The sequence below is a fragment of the Heteronotia binoei genome, chromosome 15 (assembly GCF_032191835.1).
Source record: "Heteronotia binoei isolate CCM8104 ecotype False Entrance Well chromosome 15, APGP_CSIRO_Hbin_v1, whole genome shotgun sequence".
Taxonomy (NCBI): domain Eukaryota; kingdom Metazoa; phylum Chordata; class Lepidosauria; order Squamata; family Gekkonidae; genus Heteronotia; species Heteronotia binoei.
In genome coordinates, this window is record NC_083237.1 from 2,966,784 (window position 1) to 2,990,495 (window position 23,712).

Genomic DNA, 23,712 nt, shown 5'->3' on the forward strand with positions numbered 1-23,712 from the left:
GAATTGCCTGTAATAATTGGCGAAGCCCAGGAGGCGCTGGATGTCCTTCCGACTTCGAGGGGCCTGCCATTGAAGGACGGCGTCGACCTTCCGCGGATCCATCTGGGTTCCCTGGGGGGAAATGATGTGCCCCAGGAACTCAACGGACTGGAGGTGGAAAGCACATTTCTCCAGCTTGGCATACAGGCGATTGGCTCGGAGTCGCTGTAGCACCTGGCGGACGTGGTGGATGTGCTCCTGTTCGGATGCAGAGTAGACCAAAATGTCATCTAAATAAATGATCAGGAACCGGTCTAGCAGGTCACGGAAAACGTCATTCATAAAATGTTGGAAGACGGCGGGGGGCATTGGTGAGCCCAAAGGGCATGACCAGATGTTCGTATTGGCCATACCTGGTGCCAAAAGCGGTCTTCCACTCATCCCCGGCTTTGATACGAACCAAGTTGTAGGCCCCGCGAAGGTCGAGCTTGGTGTAGATCGTGGCCCCTTTGACGCGGTCGAGGAGCTCAGGGATCAGTGGGAGCGGGTAGCGGTTCCGAATGGTAATCTTATTGAGGGCCCGGTAGTCGTTGCAGAGTCGCAGGTCCCCGGTCTTCTTCTTAACGAACAGGACAGGTGAAGACAGGGGCGAGGTGGAGGGTCTAATGAACCCTCGGGCCAAGTTCTTGTCCAAGTACTCCCGGAGGGCAGCCAGTTCCGGGTCTGCCATGGGGTACAGGCGGCCCGCGGGTAGCGGAGCGCCGGGCACCAGGTCGATGGCGCAATCGTAGGGCCGATGTGGGGGAAGCTGGTCTGCTTCCTTCTCATTGAAGACGTCCGCAGAACTCCTGGTAGGGAGTTGGGAGTGTGGTGGCGGCCCCCAGGAGGCTGGTGGTGCGTGGGGAACCGGGTTGGTTGACAGGCGGCACCTGAGTCGAGTCGGGTGGTAGCGGGGAACAGGGTGCGAGGGTACTCGAAAAGCTCAGTTCACGTTGCACCCAGTCCACATGGGGGTTGTGGGCTTGCAGCCAGGACAGGCCCAAGATAACAGGGAAGCGTGGCATGCGGGCCAAATCGAAGGTCTGCTTCCCTTGGCACTGTTGGACCCACAAAACGAGTGGTAGAGTTTCGTGGCGGACCGGCCCCGAGCGCAGCAGACGACCATCCACTGCCTCGACCAGTGTAGGAGTTCCCTTTTCCCGAACGGGGACGCCATGCTCCTTGCAAAGTGGCTGTCCATGTAGCAGCAGGCAGCCCCTGAGTCCAACATGGCATGGACGAAGATCCACCGGTCGTCGGGAAGCTGCAGGCGGATCGGGACCAGGAACGGGGTGGGTGGTGGATGGACGGAGCTAGAGGACCTCAAGGAGTGCCCCAGGCCAGGAGATCCGGCTAGACCTGGGGCTGGCCTTTTACCGAGGCAGCGGAGCTCGGGGTGCGCTTTGATTTGGCCGGGCAGGAGCTTGCAAAATGCCCGTCCCCTCCACAATACAGGCACAGGTTGTGGGTGCGCCGTCGGTTCTTCTCCTCAGGGGTCAGGCGAGGGCGGGCGCCGCCCAGCTGCATGGGTTCTACAGCCGGCGGTAAAGCTGGGGTACCTGGAACGGGAGCCGCCGGGGGGGGCCTTGTTGGAGTAGTGCCCCTCTTCTGCCTCTGGCGCCGACCTTGCAGTCGCCCATCAATGCGTAGACACAGCAGGATCAGGTCCTGGAGGGCGGCTGGGCGGTCGGTGCGTGCCAGTTCGTCCAGGACGGCATCGGAGAGGCCTTCAGTGTACTGGTCCACCAAGGCAGCTTCATTCCAGGCCAGGTCTTGAGCCAGCAGCTGGAACTCTGTGGTATACTGAGACACAGAGTTCTGGCCTTGGTGCAGAGCCCGTATCTTGCGATTAGCTGTCTCAGCACGCACAGGGTTGGCATAGGCGGCCTGGAAGTGTGCTTGAACCGTGTGTAGTCTGCTAGCAGCGGCGAGGGCTCTAGCAGCAGAGGAGTGGCCCACTTGGCCGCTGGCCCTTTAAGCAGGCTCAGGATAAAACAGACTTTTGTTTTGTCTGTAGGGAAGTCGCCCTGCCTTATCTCCATGTATAGTTCACACTGGGCGAGGAAGGCAGGGAACTCTTCCAAGTTTCCTGCGAATTTCTCAGGAATGCTCACCGGGCAGCGAGAGCGGGGAGCAGCGGCGGCAGCCAAGGCCACGGCATTGGACGCAGTCTGCTGCTGCAGAGTAATCACCGCTTGGGTTAATTGCTGCACCTGGTCTAGGAGCCCCGGCAAGGGGTCCATGCCTCCTGCCGCTTGGTCCGTCATGAGCGTGCCTGGTGAGTTTTGGGTGCTGGCAAGCTGTCACGGCCCGAGTCTCTGACATGAAGCTGCGGCTGCTATCGTCCTGGCAACGAGCCAGGACCTCTCGCAGACAGCCCAGGCGAAGCACAGGGAGTGGTCGTAAAACAGTCCAGTTGATTGATAACGTAAACAGGCAGGCTGGAGGGTGAGACGGAAGCTTGGTCAGGGAAGCCGAGAGTCAGGAGCCGGGGGAGCCGAGCCGAAAGTCAGAAGCCGGGAAACAGAGCCGAGAGTCAGAAGCCGGGAAGCAAAGCCGAGATCAAACGATACCTAAGCCAGTCCGATAAGCAAAGCCAGAGTCCAGAATACCAGTCTATGGGTCAGGCCGGGTCAGGAATGCACAGGTTCTTTCCGAAGCAAGGGGTGCGAGACGCAGACACATCCAAGGGTGTTCGCTTGGTGCCAGCACAGTTTGGCCTGAGGCCAGGATCCCAGATATACTGCTGGCTAATTGGCTCGTTAGAACTCCGGGCTCAGATCTCTTCTAGCCCGCATGCGCGCCTCTCTACGCCTGTTCCTGAATTCCAGGCGTCTCCTCTCGCGCAGGCGGGCCCCAGGTGTTGGTGAGTCTGGGGGAGATGAGCTAGTACCTGGTGTGGCCAGATTGGTTTCAGGTGGCCCCTGCTGCTGGCTGGCTCCTTCAGGACTTACGTCCTCTGTTGCTGAAGGCATCTGCACAGCAGGGGCGGGGTCAGCAGCAGGCACCTGCTCTGAGTCAGCAGGGGCAGGCACGACACTCTGAGACTCTTCAGAATGGAGGGCGGGACATAAATCCAATATCTTCATCTACCTCACAGGGTGTCTGTTGTGGGGGAGGAAGGTAAAGGAGATTGTGAGCCGCTCTGAGACTCTTTGGAGTGGAGGGCGGGATATAAATCCAATATCTTCATCTACCTCACAGGGTGTCTGTTGTGGGGGAGGAAGGGAAAGTAGATTGTGAGGTGCTCTGAGACTCTTTGGAGTGGAGCGTGGGATATAAATCCAATATCTTCATCTACCTCACAGGGTGTCTTTTGTGGGGGGGGGTGGGGGTGGGAAGGGAAAGGAGATTGTGAGCCGCTCTGAGACTCTTGAGTGGAGGGCGGGATATAAATCCAGTATCTTCATCTACCTCACAGGGTGTCTGTTGTGGGGGGGGGGGAGGTAAAGGAGATTGTGAGCCGCTCTGAGACTCTTCGGAGTGGAGGGCGGGATATAAATCCAATATCTTCATCAACCTCACAGAGTGTCTGTTGTGGGGGAGGAAGGGAAAGGAGACTGTGAGCCACTCTGAGACTCTTTGGAGTGGAGGGTGGGATATAAATCCAATATCTTCATCTACCTCACAGGGTGTCTGTTGTGGGGGAGGAAGGGAAAGGAGATTGTGAGGTGCTCTGAGACTCTTCAGAATGGAGGGCGGGACATAAATCCAATATCTTCATCTACCTCACAGGGTGTCTGTTGTGGGGGAGGAAGGGAAAGGAGACTGTGAGCCGCTCTGAGACTCTTCGGAGTGGAGGGTGGGATATAAATCCAATATCTTCATCAACCTCACAGAGTGTCTGTTGTGGGGGAGGAAGGGAAAGGAGACTGTGAGCCACTCTGAGACTCTTTGGAGTGGAGGGCGGGATATAAATCCAATATCTTCATCTACCTCACAGGGTGTCTGTTGTGGGGGAGGAAGGGAAAGGAGATTGTGAGCCGCTCTGAGACTCTTCGGAGTGGAGGGCGGGATATAAATCCAATATCTTCATCTACCTCACAGGGTGTCTGTTGTGGGGGAGGAAGGGAAAGGAGATTGTGAGCCGCTCTGAGACTCTTTGGAGTGGAGCGTGGGATATAAATCCAATATCTTCATCTACCTCACAGGGTGTCTGTTGTGGGGGGGGTGGGGGTGGGAAGGGAAAGGAGATTGTGAGCCGCTCTGAGACTCTTGAGTGGAGGGCGGGATATAAATCCAGTATCTTCATCTACCTCACAGGGTGTCTGTTGTGGGGGGGGGGGAGGTAAAGGAGATTGTGAGCCGCTCTGAGACTCTTCGGAGTGGAGGGCGGGATATAAATCCAATATCTTCATCAACCTCACAGAGTGTCTGTTGTGGGGGAGGAAGGGAAAGGAGACTGTGAGCCACTCTGAGACTCTTTGGAGTGGAGGGCGGGATATAAATCCAATATCTTCATCTACCTCACAGGGTGTCTGTTGTGGGGGAGGAAGGGAAAGGAGATTGTGAGGTGCTCTGAGACTCTTCAGAATGGAGGGCGGGACATAAATCCAATATCTTCATCTACCTCACAGGGTGTCTGTTGTGGGGGAGGAAGGTAAAGGAGATTGTGAGCCGCTCTGAGACTCTTTGGAGTGGAGGGCGGGATATAAATCCAATATCTTCATCTACCTCACAGGGTGTCTGTTGTGGGGGAGGAAGGGAAAGTAGATTGTGAGGTGCTCTGAGACTCTTCAGAATGGAGGGCGGGACATAAATCCAATATCTTCATCTACCTCACAGGGTGTCTGTTGTGGGGGAGGAAGGTAAAGGAGATTGTGAGCCGCTCTGAGACTCTTCGGAGTGGAGGGTGGGATATAAATCCAATGTCTTCATCTACCTCACAGGGGGTCTGTTGTGGGGGAGGAAGGTAAAGGAGATTGTGAGGCGCTCTGAGACTCTTCGGAGTGGAGGGCGGGATATAAATCCAATATCTTCTTCTTCTTCTTAAAATATTAGCACTCGTTGCTCTTAAAAGTGCTTTCTGTTGTGGGGGAGGAAGGGTGTCTGTTGTGGGGGAGGAAGGGAAAGGAGATTGTGAGGTGCTCTGAGACTCTTCAGACAAGCCGTTTGCTTCAGCCCCCAATCCCCTCATCTGACGAAGTGTTCTTTGAGAGCGCACGAAAGCTTAAGCTCCGAATAAAACTTGGTTGGTCTTAAAGGTACCCCTTGACTCCTGCTTTGTTCAGCTGCTTCAGACCCACACGGCTGCCCGCTTGGATCTATCAAAACGTGCGGATGTGTGTTGGTTCAGAAGGGAAGCTTCTGTGGGCATGCATGGCTGCAGCACACTTCTTCAGACAATGGAAGGAGGTTCAGGGAGCAAAGAGAGCTTTGCAGGATGCTCTCAGCGCCCGAGGAGAGACGGCGCGGCCGGCGTGCCCAGGCAGGGAGCCTGGCAGAAGGAGGCCGCCACACACCCCGTTCCTCGAGGCGCCCACCCCGCCTGCGATCCATGCCCCAGTGCTGGATCTAGGGGGGCAGAGCGGGGTGCTTGCCCCGAGCGCCAACAAGAGGGGCAGTGCCAAATTGGGTATGGAGTCCATTCAGGGTTGCCAAGTCCAATTCAAGAAATATCTGGGGACATTGGGGGTGGAGCCAGGAGACATTGGGGTGGAGCCAGGAGCAAGGGTGTGAAAAGCAAAACTGAACTCCAAAGGAAGTTCTGGCCATCACATTTAAAGGGACGGCACACCTTTTCAATTCCTTCATTCCATAGGAAATAATGAAGGATAGGGGCACCTTCTTTTGGGGCTCATAGAATTGGACCCCCTGGTCCAATCTTTTTGAAACTTGAGGGGTATTTTGGGAAGAGGCACTGGATGATATACTGAAAATTTGGTGCCTCTACTCCAAAAAACAGGGGGCCCCCCCCAGAGCCCCAGATACCCGCAGATCAATTCTCCATGATTTTCTATGGGAATAAATCTCCATAGGGAATAATAGAGTTCTCAGCAGACATTTCCCTCCCCTCCCCCCCGCAGGGGGAGGGTCTCCAAACTGGGGATCCCCTGCCCCCACCTGGGGATTGTCAATCCTAAATCCATTGTATTCTATGGGACCACAAGATATAATGGCCTATAAGGGGACGTCATGTCTTTTAATCCCACCCCCCCAACGTGTCAATCCGGTCCTGCCATGCCCCGGGAGGACTGGAAGGGAGCCAGGCTGCCTCCTGCACTACCTTGCTTTTGGGAGAGGAGTGGAGTCCCTCCCGTCTGGGGCATGCCCCTCGCTCTGCCAGGCTCACCTCCTCCCTCCCCAGCAGCGCCCCTCTTCCAGCCTCATTTAAAACCCAGAGCTAACATGACAACAGACTCGTATTTATGGTCCTTCACACCTAATGCCATAGATGTCAATCTGCTCTCCGGACTTGTATTGGCCCCTGGTGGATGCAGCCCAGTTAACATAAACCAGGGGTGGGGAACCTTTATCTGCCAAAGGCCGTATGGATATTTATAGCATCATTCACGGCCCATTAAAAAATGATCAACTTAAAAAACAGTACTCTGCTGAGGGAGAATGATTCAGGTCAGCAGAATGAATGCAAATAATTGTTTTTTCTATTTGAAGTCATGTGGGGAGAGCCTAATTTGGCACATGCACACCCCGCCCCCGCCCCCATGGCAAATGCATAGGTCCAGGGCTTTTTTGTAGAAAAAGCCCAGCAGGAACTCAGTAGCATATTAGACCACATCCCTGGATATTAGCATATTAGGCCACACCCTCAGCATATCAGGCCACACCCTCTGGGATAATCAAGTGCAAACTGAACGGTGACAGTAACTTTTCCAGGCCTGCAGCAATTCTGGCCGGCCAGCCAGCCAGGCCCCAGGGAGGCAGCCGCACAGTACATCTGGGCCCTGTGATCCCTGCCTGGCTCTGGGGAGGCTGCTGCACAGCGTGGCTGGGCCCCACGATCCTCACTGGCCAGCCAGGCCTCAGAGAGGCTGCCACACGGCTCGGTTTGGCCCAGCAATCTCCGAGGGCCACACCAAGTGACCTTGAGGGTTGTATACGGCCCTCGGGATGGAGGTTCCCCACCCCTGACATAAACCTACGATCCCCAGACCCCAAATTGTGCTTCTTTTAATCTGCTAAGAGGCATCTCTTGGGCTTTTCTTGAGCAGGAATGCAGTTCCGGCTGGCTTGGTGTCAGGGTGTGTGGCCTAAGATGCAAATGAGTCCCTGCTGGAACTCAAATTGTGCTTCTTTTAATCTGCTAAGAGGCATCTCTTGGGCTTTTCTTGAGCAGGAACGCAGTTCCGGCTGGCTTGGTGTCAGGGTGTGTGGCCTAAAATGCAAATGAGTCCCTGCACTACCTTGCTTTTGGGAGAGGAGTGGAGTCCCTCCCGTCTGGGGCATGCCCCTCGCTCTGCCAGGCTCACCTCCTACAAAAAAGAAAGGAAAGGTCCCCTGTGCAAGCCCCAGTTGTTTCTGACTCCAGGATGACGTTGCTTTCACAACGTTTTCACGGCAGACTTTTTACGTGGTGGTTTGCCATTGCCTTCCCCAGTCCTCTACGCTTTCCCCCCAGCAAGCTGGGGAATCCTTTGACTGACCTCGGACGGATGGAAGGCTGAGTCAGCCTCGAGCCGGCTGTCTGAAAACCCAGCTTCCACCGGGGATCAAACTCAGGTCCTGAGCAGAGCTTAGGATTACAGGACTGCAGCTTTAACACTCTGTGCCATGGGGCTCTTTTATTTCTACAAAAAGGAAAGGAAACGTCCCCTGTGCAAGCACCAGTCGTTTCTGACTCTGGGGCTATGTTGCTCTCACAATGTTTTCACGGCAGACTTTTTATGGGGTGGTTTACCATTGCCTTCCCCAGTCCTCTACACTTTCTCCCCAGCAAGCTGGGGACTCATTTGACCAACCTCGGAAGGATGCAAGGCTGAGTCAACCTCGAGCTGGCTACCTGAACCCAGCTTCCGCTGGGGATCGAACTCAGGTCCTGAGCAGAGTTTAGGACTGCAGGACTGCAGTTCTAACACTCTGCGCCACGGGGCTCTTTTATTTCTACAAAAAGGAAAGGAAAGGTCCCCTGTGTAAGCATCAGTCGTTTCCGACTCCTGGGTGACGTTGCTTTCATGGCAGACTTTTTACGGGGTGGTTTGCCATTGTCTTCCCCAGTCATCTACACTTTCCCCCCAGCAAGCTGGGTCCTCATTTGACCAACCTGGGAAGGGTGGAAGGCTGAGGCAACCTTGGGCCGGCTACCTGAACCAGCTTCCCCTGGGATCGAACTCGGGTCGTGAGCAGAGAGCTTGAACTGCAGTACTGCAGCTTTACCACTCTGCGCCACGGGCTCCTACCAAACAGTCTTCCTCATCTGAATAAGTGTGCATGCACACGAAAGCTTACGTTCTGAATAACAACAACAACAACAAATTTTATTTGTATCCCGCCCTCCCCGCCGGAGCAGGCTCAGGGCGGCTAACAACATAGTTCAGGGTTGAATTATACAAATGGATAAAATTGCATTAAACATTATAAGCATTTAATTAAAATCTGGTTAAGTTTTAAAATTAAATTAATTAATTTTTAAAAGTGCTAATGCTATGTTTACTTTTTCTGATGGCGGTTTTCTTCGCAATTTCCATTTTCATCAGCGAAAGCCAGTCTGAAGAGGAAGGTCTTGCAGGCCCTGCGGAACTGTTCTAGGTCCCGCAGGGCCCGCATTTCCTCTGGAAGTTGGTTCCATAGGCTCGGGGCTATAGAGGAGAAGGCCCGGTTACGGGTGCTTTGCAGCTTCACCTCTCTCGGTCCGGGGATAGTCAGCAAGTTTTTCCCGGAATAAAACTAAGTTGGTCTAAGTCAACCTTGGGCCAGCTACCTGAACCAGCTTCCGCTGGGATCGAACTCAGGTCGTGAGCAGAGAGTTCAGATCACAGTACTGCAGTACTGCTGCTTTACTGCTCTGCGCCACGGGGCAGTTCTCTACAAAAAACGCCCCTCGCAAAACAACAGTGACATCAGGGGGTGTGGCCTAATATGCAAATGAGTTCCTGCTGGCCTTTATACACACACACACACATATATATACACACTGTGGCTAATAGCCACCGATGGACCTCTGCTCCATATTTTTATCTAACCCCCTCTTGAAGCTGGCTATGCTTGTAGCTGCCACCACCTCCTGTGGCAGTGAATTCCACATGTTAATCATCCTTTAGGTGAAGAGGAACTTCCTTTTATCCGTTTTAACCTGACCGCTCAGCAATTTCATGGAATGCCCACGTGTTCTTGTATTGTGAGAAAGGCAGAAAAGGACTTCTTTCTCTACTTTCTCCATCCCATGCATCATCTTGTAATAAAAGCCCTGGACATCGCCATGGTTTTGCACGCTGACTCCCTGCCCACCGCCCATTCCACAAAGGCTTGTCCGATGCAGGGTGCTTCAGAGTGCACACCGAAGCTTCCATTCCGAATAAAACTTGGTTGGTCTTAAAGGTGCGCCTTGACTCCTGCTTTGTCCCCGGCGGGGGGAGGGGCCAGGCGGACAGCGCCCCTCCCCCCATTCATTCCCTCCCTCCCCCTCCCACCGGAAGTGGCAGGAATTCCCAGGGCCCACGTGACCCTCTGGAATGCGGTGACGTCACCCGGGGGGGGTCCGTGCAACAAAAAAGTTTCTTTTTTTAGGAAGGAGCCGCAGAAAGTTTGGAGGGACCTGCTGGGGCTCGAACCTGCGGCGCGGGGCTCCCTCGGCCGCTCCTGCCATTGAGACGGTGAGCGCGGCGGGCGGAGGGCAGGCAGCGCCCCGGGGACGAGGCAGACTCTGGCCCTGGCTCCGGGAGGGGGGGTTGCCAATCCCCCGGTGGGGGGCGGGGGGTCCCCCGGTTTGGAGGCCCTTCTCCCGCTTCAGGGTCGTTATAAAGCGGAGCGGGGAGGGAAATGTGTGCTGGGCGCTCCATTGTTCCTTATGGAGACCGATTCCCCTGCAGGGATAGGGAACGTCGGCTCTCCAGGTGTTTTTTTTTGGGGGGGGGGGGTTGCCTACAACTCCCATCAGCCCCAGCCATTGGCCATGCTGGCTGGGGCTGATGGGAGTTGTAGGCAAAAAAAAACATCTGGAGAGCCAACCCCTGCCCTAGGGCATAATGGAGTACTGATTCACGGGGTTCGGTGGGGGGTGGGGGGAGCCGTCGTTTGAGATAGAGGCACCAAATTCTCAGCATAGCATCCGGTACCTCTTCCCAAAATACCCTTCAAGTTTCAAAAAGATTGGACCAGGGGGTCCAATTCCGTGAGTCCCGAAAGAAGGTGCCCCTATCCGTCATTATTTCCAGTGGAGGGAAGGCGTTTAAAAGGTGTGCATTTAAAGGTGATGGCCAGAACTCCCTTTGGAGTGCAGTGATGCTTGTCCCAACCTTGCTCCTGCCTCCACCCACAAAGTCCCCAGGTGTTTCTTGGAGGTCAGCCTGGGCTCCCTCTGGGGTCCTTCGGGCCACTCCCGGGTCTGGGGTGTGGCTGGGTGGGCTCTGGGCCGGGGGTCCGGACCAGGGTTGCCAACCTCCAGGTGGAGCCTGGAGGTCTCCTGCTTTGACATCCGATCTCCAGCTGGCAGAGATCAGCTCCCCTGGAGAAAAGGGCATCGCCCACTCTCTCCTGTAGCCATTCCCCAAGTCTCCAGGGATTCCCTGACACGGACTTGGCAGCCCAACTGATCCCCGCAAAGGGATTCTCCAGAATAGCTTCTTGGTGGGCCCTGGTGTGGGTTGGCTTGTGGGTGCCCCTGGGCTGGCAACACAGGAGGCTTGGGGGCAAGGTGGAGTCCACATGTCTCCCATCTGGCCAGTTTGGGTGTGGGGTGAGGCTTTAGATTTACTCCTCCCAAGAACCTCAGAAGAATCTTGCTGGAAATATATGCTTGGAGAACCCGACTGTGGGATTATTTCCTACTAAGTGAAAAATCTCAATTTATAGTGCTGATGCTCTGACAGAACGTACTCAAGAAAAGTTTACTGCGTTCTGGTTCCAAATAGTGGAATATCTCACCAAACATAATATTCTCCCAAAAACCCGTTTTTATCATGACATGCTCTATTTCGAATATGTTCTGGGCTAACTTTCTCTCCTCTGGTCTGAATACAAAAAAATGTGAGCTCTTAATTAGTTGTGTTTGATGAACTGGATTTCTTAATAGAATATTGGGACAGTTGTTTGTACATCCCTACAGTAGAATCAGTCAACAGAATGTATTTTCACTGGATGCTCTTCAGTATAATTGTATGACCGCTCCTTGGTTCTCTATTTTATGGACGACTCTTTCTTTTTCTTATTTTTTTAAAAATTCTTTACTATATTCTCACAAAGGCTGCAGCATTTGAGGTGATGGATTGCAGCGTCCTTTATTGTAAACTGAAAATCTGTTAATAGAAGTCTGAGTAATTTTAAAAAAGAAGAAGAGCCTTGCTGGATCGGACCACTGGCCCACCTAGACGCACACAACACCCTGCTGTTTTCCACTCAGTGGCTCAACCAGTTACTCTGGAGCTTCTCTTTAGTCCTCGTGGCCAGGAGCCACTGAGAGATGGCTCCTCCACGGATCGCTCTAATCCCAGTTTGATGTAGTGGTGAAGTGTGCGGATTCTTATCTGGGAGAACCAGGTTTGATTCCCCACGCCTCCACTTGCACCTGCTGGAATGGCCTTGGGTCAGCCAGAGCTCTCTTATCTGGGAGAACCGGGTTTGATTCCCCACTCCTCCCCTTGCAGCTGCTGGAATGGCCTTGGGTAAGCCATAGCTCTGGCAGAGGTTGTCCTTGGAAGGGCAGCTGCTGTGAGAGCCGTCTCAGCCCCACCCGCCTCACAGGGTGTCTGTTGTGGGGGAGGAAGGGAAAGGAGATTGTGAGCCGCTCTGAGACTCTGTCCTTGAAAGGGCAGCTGCTGAGAGAGCCCTCTCAGCCCCACCCCCCTCACAGGGTGTCTGTTGTGGGGGAGGAAGGGAAAGGAGATTGTGAGCTGCTCTGAGACTCTGTCCTTGAAAGGGCAGCTGCTGTGAGAGCCGTCTCAGCCCCACCCGCCTCACAGGGTGTCTGTTGTGGGGGAGGAAGGGAAAGGAGATTGTGAGCCGCTCTGAGACTCTGTCTTTGAAAGGGCAGCTGCTGTGAGAGCCCTCTCAGCCCCACCAGCCTCACAGAGTGTCTCTTGTGGGGGAGGAAGGTAAAGGAGGTTGTGAGCCTCTCTTGAGACTCTTCGGAGTGGAGGGCGGGATATAAATCCAATATCTTCTTCTTCTTCTTCTCCTGCAGCAGTCATTTTGTGGCTGTGCCAACATGTTTCAGAATTCAGGCTCAAAATGGTTTGGGGAGAGCCAGTTTGGTGTAGTGGTTAAGTGTGCAGACTCTTATCTGGGAGAACGGGGTTTGATTCCCCACTCCTCCACTTACAGCCGCTGGAATGGCCTTGGATCAGCCATAGCTCTCGTATGAGTTGTCCTTGAAAGGGCAGCTGCAGTAAGAGTTCTCTCAGCCTCACCCACCTCACAGGGTGTCTGTTGTGGTGAGGAAGGGAAAGGAGATGGTGAGCTGCTCTGAGACCCTTCAGAGTGGAGGGCGGGATATAAATCCAATATCTTCATCTACCTCACAGGGTTTCTGTTGTGGGGGAGGAAGGGAAAGGAGATTGTGAGCCGCTCTGAGACTCTTCGGAGTGGAGAGCGGGATATAAATCCAATATCATCTTCTTCTTTTCCAAGCTGCTGATTCCTGTGTCCATCACTTCACCCTGTGGCAGCCGACCCCACCTTTTCCTCCCTCGCTGTGTAAAGAAGTATTTCCTGTTTTCTGACTTCTGCTTTCTACCCCTCAGCATCGTTGGGTGCCCTGAGTTCTAGCAGTAGCAGAACTCAGGCTCCCTCCACCCAGCGTCTCCACCCCAGGTGTGATGTTAGAAACCTCCATTCCGTCTCCCCTTCCTCGTTTCTTTTCTAAACTGAAAAGTCCCAAGCTCTTCAGCCCTTCCTCACGAGTTGGATTTTATGAGTTGGGTTGGACGCCTGCGTTTTGTTGTAACCTGCCTGCTTGCCGAAGAGGGAGGGATAGAAACCGAAACGAATCAAATAGCAGAGAAAGTGTTCCAAACCCACTTATCCTCTCTGTTTCCCTCTGTGCTTTTCCCAGCTCTGCGGTGTCTTTGGAGATAAGGAGACCAGAGCTGTACAGAGGATTCCAGACAAAGCTGCCCCATGGATGTAAATGCAGACATGACAGTGCCGTCTGTTTTATTTTTAATCTCTTTCCTAATCATTCACAGCGTGGAGTTTATTTCTTTGTTTGTTTTACCGCTGCCACAGCCTGGGTTGACATTTTCCTTGAACTTTCTGTGACAAACCCAAGATCTCTCTTTCCCTGTCCACCTCAGCCAGTTCAGACATGAGCAGGGTGCATTTCAAATAAGGGTTTTGTGCATGTGTGTATTCCAGTATGCGTCACCCAGTTTGTTGTGGTGGTTAAGTGTGTGGACTCTTATTTGGGAGAACCGGGTTTGATTCCCCCGCTCCTCCACTGCTGGAATGGCCTTGGGTCTGTCATAGCTCTTGCAGAGTTGTCCTTGAAAAGGCAGCTGCTGTAAGAGCTCTCTCAGCCCTCCCACCTCACAGGGTGTCTGTTGTTGGGGGAGAAGATATAGGAGACTCTAAGCTGCTCTCTGATCCAGAGAGAAGGGTGGGGTATATAAATCTGCAGTCTTCTTCTTCGTCACTGACCTATGCTGAACTCCATATGAACATATGAAGCTGCCTTCTACTGAATCAGACCCTTGGTCCATCAAAATCAGTATTGTCTACTCAGAGTGGCAGCGGCTCTCCAGGGTCTCAAGCTGAGGTTTTTCACACCTACTTGCCTGGACCCTTTTTAGTTGGAGATGCCGGGGATTGAACCTGGGACCTCCTGCTTCCCAAGCAGATGCTCTGCCTCTGAGCCACCGTCCCTCCCCTGACCAGCAGTGGCTCTCCAGGGTCTCAAGCTGAGGTTTTTCACACCTACTTGCCTGGACCCTTTTTTTTAGTTGGAGATGCCGGGGATTGAACCTGGGACTTCCTGCTTCCCAAGCAGATGCTCTGCCTCTGAGCCACCGTCCCTCCCCTGACCAGCAGTGGCTCTCCAGGGTCTCAAGCTGAGGTTTTTCACACCTACTTGCCTGGACCCTTTTTTTTAGTTGGAGATGCCGGGGATTGAACCTGGGACTTCCTGCTTCCCAAGCAGATGCTCTGCCACTGAGCCACCATCCCTCCCCTGACCAGCAGTGGCTCTCCAGGGTCTCAAGCTGAGGTTTTTCACACCTACTTGCCTGGACCCTTTTTAGTTGGAGATGCCGGGGATTGAACCTGGGACTTCCTCTTCCCAAGCAGATGCTCTGCCTCTGAGCCACCGTCCCTCCCCTGACCAGCAGTGGCTCTCCAGGGTCTCAAGCTGAGGTTTTTCACACCTACTTGCCTGGACCCTTTTTTTTAGTTGGAGATGCCGGGGATTGAACCTGGGACCTTCTGTTTACCAAGCAGATGCTCTGCCACTGAGCCACCGATCCCTCCCCTCCATTTGCTGCATTGTTGTCCACTCAGTCAGTTTTGGGAAATTCTTCCATAGCTCCTTATGACCCATTTTGATTTTTTTGGCAACTTGATGGATCTGCAGACCAGGACGCTTCATGGCTCTTCTCCCAGTTCCAACCGTGCAAGAACAAATTCGGTATCTCTGGTCTCCTGGGATCTTCCCCTCCAACCGATCTGTTCCTTCTCCCTGCTATTTTACTTGATTGATTGATTGATTTAGTAGGCATATATTCCGCCCTTTCCCATAACGGGCTCAGGGCAGATCACAACATAAACTGAACAACAATTAAAAACCTTAAATTTAAGAACAATACAATAACATTAGCAAATCAAACAATAGAACAATAAAACAAATCGGTGCGTTGTCAGGCAGGAAGGGGACATTTCACAGAATACAGCAGTTTTCGGCCCCAAACGAATGATGGTGGTAATAAATTGGATAGTCCCATACACGGTAAAGCTTGATGTCCCAACAAGGGAGGCCGACTGATGGAATAGTTGCTGGAATAGCCTGCCCACTGCCTCAACCAAAGGCCCGGCAGAACAGCTCCGTCTTACAGGCCCTATGAAATGATAGTAATTCAGGTAGGGCCCGGATCTCCATAGAGAGCTGATTCCACCAGGCAGGGGCCAGAGCTGAAAAGGCCCTGCCCCTGGTTGAGGCAAAACGGATGTCCTTTGGGCCAGGGGTGGTCAGGATAATCCATCAGAGAGTTCATCCTTTTATCCCGTGACTACTAGGCTTATTCAGGAGTCTTGGGTGAGATGTCATGTGGAAGTCCAAGAATATATGTTTAGCAGATCACCCTTGTTAACCTTCTTCTAAAACCTCCCCCAAAATGTGTATTGAGCCAGGATTATCCTTTGCCAAAACCCCTGTGTTTGCCCTTTGTTCGTCAGTAGACTTAATAATTGTCTGTTTGCTAATGGATTCTTCTAATTTACCCAGAACAGGCATTAGATTAATTGGCCTGTAATTCCCTTTGGACTGTGTCAAGAGCATGAATCACATTAGCTCCCGTTCAAAACTGAAGACTGGGGAGAGGAAGAAGCAGGGCCTTTTCAGCTGTGGCTCCTCATCTGTTGAATCCCGCTTGTATGCACGCTGCTTTTATCCTGTGCTTCCTCTACATGGAAACATACCTGGTTCTCCCAAACACTCATGAACCGTGAGAGGCAGGTTGGCTGAGAGAAAAAGGCCGTGGCTGACCCACAAGCAGCCCGCTAGAGTTGGTGCTTGGGTGGGTCTCCCCAGCCCTCCTGAAGGCTCTGTTTTTGGTTTGTTGCTGTGAGGTAGATGAAGATATTGGATTTATATCCCGCCCTCCACTCCGAAGAGTCTCAGAGTGGCTCACAATCTCCTTTCCCTTCCTCCCTCACAACAGACACCCTGTGAGGTAGATGAAGATATTGGATTTATATCCCGCCCTCCACTCAAAGAGTCTCAGAGCGGCTCACAATCTCCTTTATCTTCCTCCCCCACAACAGACACCCTGTGAGGTTGATGAAGATATTGGATTTATATCCCACCCTCCACGCTGAATCTCAGAGCGTCTCACAATCTCCTTTAGCTTCCTCCCTCACAACAGACACCCTGTGAGGTAGATGAAGATATTGGATTTATATCCCGCCCTCCACTCAAAGAGTCTCAGAGCGGCTCACAATCTCCTTTATCTTCCTCCCCCACAACAGACACCCTGTGAGGTAGATGAAGATATTGGATTTATATCCCACCCTCCACTCAAAGAGTCTCAGAGCGGCTCACAATCTCCTTTATCTTCCTCCCCCACAACAGACACCCTGTGAGGTGGGTGAGGCTGAGAGAGCTCTCTCAGAAGCTGCCATTTCAAGGACAACCTCAGGTCACGAGCAGAGAGCTTGGACTGCAGTACTGCAGCTTTACCACTCTGCTGGAGAAGCCCAAAACCTGGGCTTCCCCAACCTTTTGAGTGAAGCAGAGTGTACGAAGCTGTGACGAACCAATGCAGAGTGCGCGTATAGTAATTCTCTACTAAAGTTCCGTTTGTCTGCCTACCGGCCGTTTTGAATGATTGATTTTAAATGATTGTGTTTATATTGTCGTCTGTCTTGAGTTCCTACAAAATAGAAAGGCTGCTACGAAATGTTTTCAATAAGTAAATAAGGGGAAGGCTTTTCAGCTTACAAGACCTGAGAGTTCTGTCCCTTTTTAATTTTTCCTAGCTTCTCTCACGATGTCTGGCCCCACCTGGCTCCCCCCAAAGCAGGTGTGCGTCTCGGGGTCTCCTGGTATCCTGGTCTCCGCTCCAGTGGCTTGCAAGCCCCAGAAGAGTTTTGCTACTGCTCCCGCCGCCCCCAGGCCCCTGTACGGATCTCAGGAGGCCAACGGGACTATGAGTGCCATGGGGCCGGCCCCTCGGTACCCACCCCCTGCAGCAGGTAATGGGTCTGCTGGGAAGTTGGGTGAGCAGAAGCGTTAATGGCAGGCAGCTGTCTCTAGAGCTGTGGTTTCCAGAAGGGCCGTGCTGCCTGCTTTAGGAAGGGAGTGGGAATCTGGAACATCTGGCCACCGGATGCCACTTAAAGGGTTGCCATCCTTCAGGTGGGTAACACAACAAAAAAATACAAGCTAGTGACCAATTTACTAAGAAATATATAGAAACCAGTCCAAATGTCCAAAACATGCACATTCAAGTCCCAAGTAGTGCGGTGACAAGCCAATCGATTAAGTACTTGTTTCTTTCCAGGCTTCATCAGACCTGGGACCGATATTGATTCAATTATATGGCTTCTTTACATAATTTTTAAAAAAGGGGACGCAGAGCATCTCCAACAGCAGTTTCACATTGGCTACATAAGAACATAAGAGAAGCGATGTTGGATCAGGCCAATGGCCCCTCCAGTCCAACACTCTGTGTCACATAAGAACATAAGGGAAGCCATGTTGGATCAGGCCAATGGCCCCTCCAGTCCAACACTCTGTGTCACATAAGAACATAAGAGAAGCCATGTTGGATCAGGCCAAAAGCCCATCCAGTCCAACGCTCTGTGTCACATAAGAACATAAGAGAAGCCATGTTGGATCAGGCCAATGGCCCCTCCAGTCCAACACTCTGTGTCACATAAGAACATAAGAGAAGCCATGTTGGATCAGGCCAATGGCCCATCCAGTCCAACGCTCTGTGTCACATAAGAACATAAGAGAAGCCATGTTGGATCAGGCCAATGGCCCCTCCAGTCCAACACTCTGTGTCACATAAGAACATAAGAGAAGCCATGTTGGATCAGGCCAATGGCCCATCCAGTCCAACACTCTGTGTCACATAAGAACATAAGAGAAGCCATGTTGGATCAGGCCAAAAGCCCATCCAGTCCAACACTCTGTGTCACATAAGAACATAAGAGAAGCCATGTTGGATCAGGCCAATGGCCCCTCCAGTCCAACACTCTGTGTCACATAAGAACATAAGAGAAGCCATGTTGGATAAGGCCAATGGCCCCTCCAGTCCAACACTCTGTGTCACATAAGAACGTAAGAGAAGCCATGTTGGATCAGGCCAGTGGCCCCTCCAGTCCAACAATGTGTCACATAAGAACATAGGAGGAGCCATGTTGGATCATGCCAATGGCCCATCCAGTCCAACCCTCTGTATCACACAGTGGCCAATATACACAGAGAGAGAGAGGCTAATAGTCACTGATGGAGCTCTGCTCCATATTTTTTTTCAATTTTAAATAAATTTATTAATATTAATATAACAATAACAATCCAACACATACAACTATTACAATATCTATAACTTTAGCCATCCCATTATGCTTACAATATTACGTAGAGAGACTTAATAGAATACAAAGTCTATATATTTTTATCCAATCCCCTCTTGAAGCTGGCTGTGCTTGTAGCCACCACCACCTCCTGTGACAGTGAATTCCACATGTCAATAACCCTTTGGGTGAAGAAGGACTTCCTTTTATCTGTTCTAACCTGACTGCTCAGCAATTTCATTGAATGCCCACGAGTTCTTGTATTGTGAGAAAGGGAGAAAAGGACTTTCTCTACTTTCTCCATCCCATGCATCATCTTGTAAACCTCTCAGTATGAGCTGATGAAGACTGGAAAGAAGTACTTAATCGATTGGCTTGTCACCGCACTACTTTGGGACTTGAATGTGCATGTTTTGGACATTTGGACGGGTTTCTATATATTTCTTAGTAAATTGGTCACTAGCTTGTATTTTGTTTGTTGTGTTATCCATTATAGTGACCTCTCTCGGATTGTATTCCATCCTCCAGGTGAGGCCTGGAGATCTCCCAGTATTACAGTTGTACTCTGATGAGGGCTCTACACCCCCCCACCCCCTAACATCCAGGTATTTTCCAACCCAGAGCTGGCCACCCTAATACCAAAGATCTTCTTGGGAATGGAGTTCGACATTGGAGGAGGCATCAGAAGCCTCTCTACCCAGTGAAAAAAACGAAAGTTTGAGTGTTACAAGCACTTTTGTCCAAGCACCTTTTTGCCTTTCAAGCAAGGAGTTTGGACTTTAAGAGGATTTCCTGGGACATTGAATATTTAATAATTCTGGCACTTAATATCGCTATGAATGGTGTGGTTTTCGATGAGCAACATAAATTGTGCAACGTGAGTGGGTTCAAGCATTAGAAAAAAGTATATCGCAATGTGTCAGAGAGTGGCAGTTTTGTTTAATCGCAGTATTGTGTAGTATGTTTTTATCCTCCAGAAGGGGGCCTGCGGATCTCCCAGCATTACAGTCGCACCCCTCCCAACCCAGAGCTGGGCACCCTAAATGCCAAATAAAGCTGCCAACCTCCGGGCCAGAGATCTGTCAGCACTACAGCCGATCTCTAGGTGAAAGGGATCAGAGCCGCCGCAGAAGACTTTGGAGACTGGACTGTGTGGCGTTTACCCCGCTGTCCCCTCCCCAAAGCTCCCAAGGTTTTTTCCAACCTGGCACTGGCAATCCCAGTGCCTCGTCTGAGTCCCTTTTTCCCTGCTCCTTTCTGCACCAGCTTGGCGAGGTAGCTGGTCTTTGAGGTTTGCTGGGAGCCTGAATTTGCCCCAGGCGATATGATTGAAGTCCCCATCTGTGTGCAGCGGGGCTGGGCCAGCTCCTGGCTGAAGCCTTCTGCCGAGAAACATCTGCAGCCACAAGCTCTTGGCCTCCGTCCACGGCAGTCAAGCGGGTTGTATAACCACGGGTATCTTTAGCAGATGAGCGTTGGCTTGGGGAGGAGACGGTCACAGGACAGGCGGTGGGGGGTGGGGGACGGGAATGAGGCATGAAGAGTTCGGCGGCAACGCCCCTCTGCTTTGTCATGATAGAGCCAGGCGTCTCTCCTGCCCTCGCAACACGCAGCGGACTGGAGGCCAGCAGAAGGTAGAGGGTCTTGAGAGGTCCCCGTAACTCATGGCCACTGGATTTTGGGATCCACGTCAGCACAACCAAACCAATTTTGCGCTAGACCTTTAATCCTGGTTTAGCCCTTTCCCCAGGCTGACATTCTACACTACAACCATAGAATCATAAAGTCATCGAGTTGGTTTATCTGATTCTATGATTCTAGTGTCAAAGCGGCCCCGCGGCACAGAGTGGTAAAGCTGCAGTCCTGCAGTCAGAGATCTCTGCTCACGACCTGAGTTCGTTTCCGGCGGAAGCTGGGTTCAGGTAGCCAGCTCGAGGTTCGACTCAGCCTTCCATCTTTCCGAGGTTGGTGAAAGGAGCACCCAGCTTGCTGAGGGTAAAGTGTAGAGGACTGGGGAAGGCAATGGCAAACCACCCCGCAAAAATCTGCCGTGAAAACATTGTGATGCGATGTCACCCCAGAGTCGGAAACGACTGGTGCTTGTACAGGGGACTACCTTTACCTTTTTATGATTCTAGCGTAGAATGTCAGTTTGGGGACAGGGCTAAACCAGGATTAAAGGTCTAGTGTGAAATTGGTCCCAGGTTTTGGGAAGAATTTAATGAAGATGTGATTGTGTCTTCTAGAGCCAGTTTGGTGTAGTGGTTAAGTGCGCGGACGCTTATCTGGGAGAACCGGGTTTGATGCCTCACTCTTCCACATGGCACCTATTGGAGTGACCTTGAATCAGTCACAAGATCCTTGTCAGAGTTGCTTTCTCAAGAGCAGTTCTCTCAGACCTCTCCCAGCCCCACCCACCTCACAGGGTGTCTGTTGTGGGGGAGGAAGGTAAAGGAGATTGTAAGACGCTCTGCAACTCTGATTCAGAGAGAAGGGTGGGGTATAAATCTACAGTCGTCTTCTTCTAGCCGCAGTGGCCTCAAAGGAAATTCTTATCCAAAAGTGGGACACCGCTGTGGTACAAGATACTGGTGGGGTTGCCAATTTCCAGATGGTACCTGGAGTTCTCCTGGGATTACAGCTGATTTCCAAACTACAGAGATCAGTCTCCTTTGAGAGAAACGGCTGCTTTGAACGGCAAATTGTATGCATTATGCCTTGATGAGTCCCCTTCCCTCCCCAGTCCCCACCCCCCAAACTCCAGGTATTTCCCAAATGTGAGTTGGCAGAACGGCTTTTTCTAAAGCAGGAACTCCTTTGCCTATTAGGCCACACACCCCTGATGTAGCCAGTCCTCCTGGAGCTTACAGTAGGCCCTGTACGAAGAGCCCTGTAAGCTCTTGGAGGATTGGCTGATATCAGGGGGTGTGGCCTAATATGCAAAGGAGTTCCTGCTACAAAAAAACAGCCCTAGGCAGCCTTATAGCCAACAGCCAGCCAGTTTGGTGTAGTGGTTAAGTGCGTGGACTCTTATCTTGGAGAACTGGGTTTGATTCCCCACTCCTCCGCTTGCAGCTGCTGGAATGGCTTTGGGCCAGCTGTAGCTCTCGCAGGAGTTGTCCTTGAAAGGGCAGCTTCTGTCAGAGCTCTCTCAGCCCCACCCACCTCACAGGGTGTCTGTTGTATGTGTGTGTGTGGGGGGGGGAAGGTAAAGGAGATTGTGATTGCTCTGGGACTCTGAGATTCAGAGTACAGGGCAGGATATAAATCCAACATCTTCTTCTTCTTCTCCAAATAGCCCTCCCCTCCCTAAAAACTGTCCTGCTGCCTTTAAAGTCCATCTGAGCCCCCCGCCCGCCCTTCACCACAGCTTGTGCCTGTGAGTTCCACAAGTCAATGGCTCTTCTTTCTGTCTCTCTTCAGTCTCCTGCAATGGTCCTCTTCGCCCTGTTGGGAGGCCCTAGCTGGAGGGACAAAGAGCCTAAATCTCTGACCCGTCCCCCCCCCTCTTTTTCACACCAGGGCCCCCTTCCCTTTCGCAGGAGGCCTCAGCTGAGCACCACTACCCAGCCAAAGAGGAGCAAGGATCGGGGGGTTCGTGGGGCAGCGTCTCTCCTCCGGGCTACCCCGGGCAGGTGAGTTGGGGAGGGGACTGCGAGGTGGAGAAGCCGCTGGCTGGGGGAAGCTCCTTTTCCCCTGCCTGTGAGGTTCCCTTGCCTTTTGGAACCGAGAGCCCGGCAGTTCATATGGTGTGGGAAGCTACCCCTGTTGAACTTCTGCTTGGTGAGCTGCTGGGGTAGGGATTCAAGCCGCACAGGGGGAAGTCGCGGTGCAGTGGGGAGACGGCAGCCCCCTTGTAGTGCTGGTGAGCGCAGTTCCCTCCAAGCTGTGCTAGGGGTGCTCAAAAGCAGCCAGCTCAAAAGATTTCTGCTTCAGCTCACAGCCTCCGGTGGAAACAATGGAGGATGGGGGGGCACCTCCTTCTGGGGCCCACAGAATTAGACCCTGTGGTCCAATCTTCTTGAAACCTGGAGAGGTTTTTGAGGAGAGGCATCCGTAGCTACGCTGCAGATTTGGTGTCTCTGGCTCAAAAAACAGTCCCCTGAGCCCCAGATACCCCCCCAGACTGATTCTCCATTATAGCCTATGGGGCCATTGACTATAATGGTCCCCATAGGCTACAATGGAGCTGGGGAGGGAGGAGAGGAAACGTTTTTGGGCACCTCTCATGCTTTTCAATAGATTTGTAAGCAGCCTTGAGTCACTGAAAAAAGTGGGGTATAAATATTTGAATAAACAATTAGTTTGGGCAGGTTGGTTGCATTTAAGTAGCTTTAAGCGAGGCAGTTTGGTGTAGTGGTTAAGTATGCAGACTCTTATCTGGGAGAGCTGGGTTTGATTCCCCACTCCTCCACTTGCAGCTGCTGGCATGGCCTTGGGTCAGCCAGAGCTCTCTTATCTGGGAGAACCGGGTTGGATTCCCCCCTCCTCCACTTGCAGCTGCTGGAATGGCCTTGGGTCAGCCACAGCTCTTGTAGGAGTTGTTCTTGAAAGAGCAGCTGCTGTGAGAGCCCTCTCAGCCCCACCCACCTCACAGGGTGTCTGTTGCGGGGGAGAAGATATAGGCGATTGTAAGCCATTCTGAGCCTCTGATTCAGAGAGAAGGGTGGGGTATAAATCCACAGGCGTCTTCTTCCTGTTCCTCCTCTGTAATGCTTGTTGTCCTATTTTACTAAAAAAGGCCAAAGTAGACTGCAAGAGTTCCCCCTTTCCAGCTGGTATGTTTTCTAAGACTCAGCACTGGGCGACCGTCTAAGGCCAAGTCTGCCAATATAGTAATAGTGGACAGAGGTGGGTGAAATTTGACTTGATTCTGAGAGAGCCAGTTTGGTGTAGTGGTGAAGTGTGCGGACTCTTATCTGGGAGAACTGGGTTTGATTCCCCACTCCTCCACTTGCACCTGCTGGCATGGCCTTGGGTCAGCCATAGCTCTGGCAGAGGTTGTCCTTGAAAGGGCAGCTGCTGGGAGAGCCCTCTCCAGCCCCACCCACCTCACAGGGTGTCTGTTGTGGGGGAGGAAGGGAAAGGAGATTGTGAGCCGCTCTGAGACTCTGTCCTTGAAAGGGCAGCTTCTCTGAGAGCCCTCTCCAGCCCCACCCACCTCACAGGGGGGTTTGTTGTGGGGGAGGAAGGGAAAGGAGATTGTAAGCTGCTTTGAGACTCTTGAGTGGAGGGCGGAATATAAATCCAATGTTGTCGTCGTCTTCTTCTCCTGATGCTTAAATTATACCTAAAATATAGTTTAAATATAATTTAAAAGAATTTTTCTGGTTTTTTTACAAGGTTATGGAG

At 52.1% G+C, this 23,712-nt stretch overlaps 1 protein-coding gene across 1 annotated transcript in view; it reads left to right on the forward strand.

The window, feature by feature from the left end:
* The first annotated feature begins 16,788 nt into the window (after positions 1-16,788).
* LOC132584589 (thyroid receptor-interacting protein 6-like) overlaps positions 16,789-23,712 on the forward strand; it is a 41,194-nt gene continuing 34,270 nt past the window's right edge. The window contains 2 exon segments of the mRNA XM_060256491.1: positions 16,789-17,031; positions 21,883-21,995. Coding sequence (XP_060112474.1) covers positions 16,827-17,031; positions 21,883-21,995 — 318 coding nt within the window. The 5' untranslated portion in view covers positions 16,789-16,826.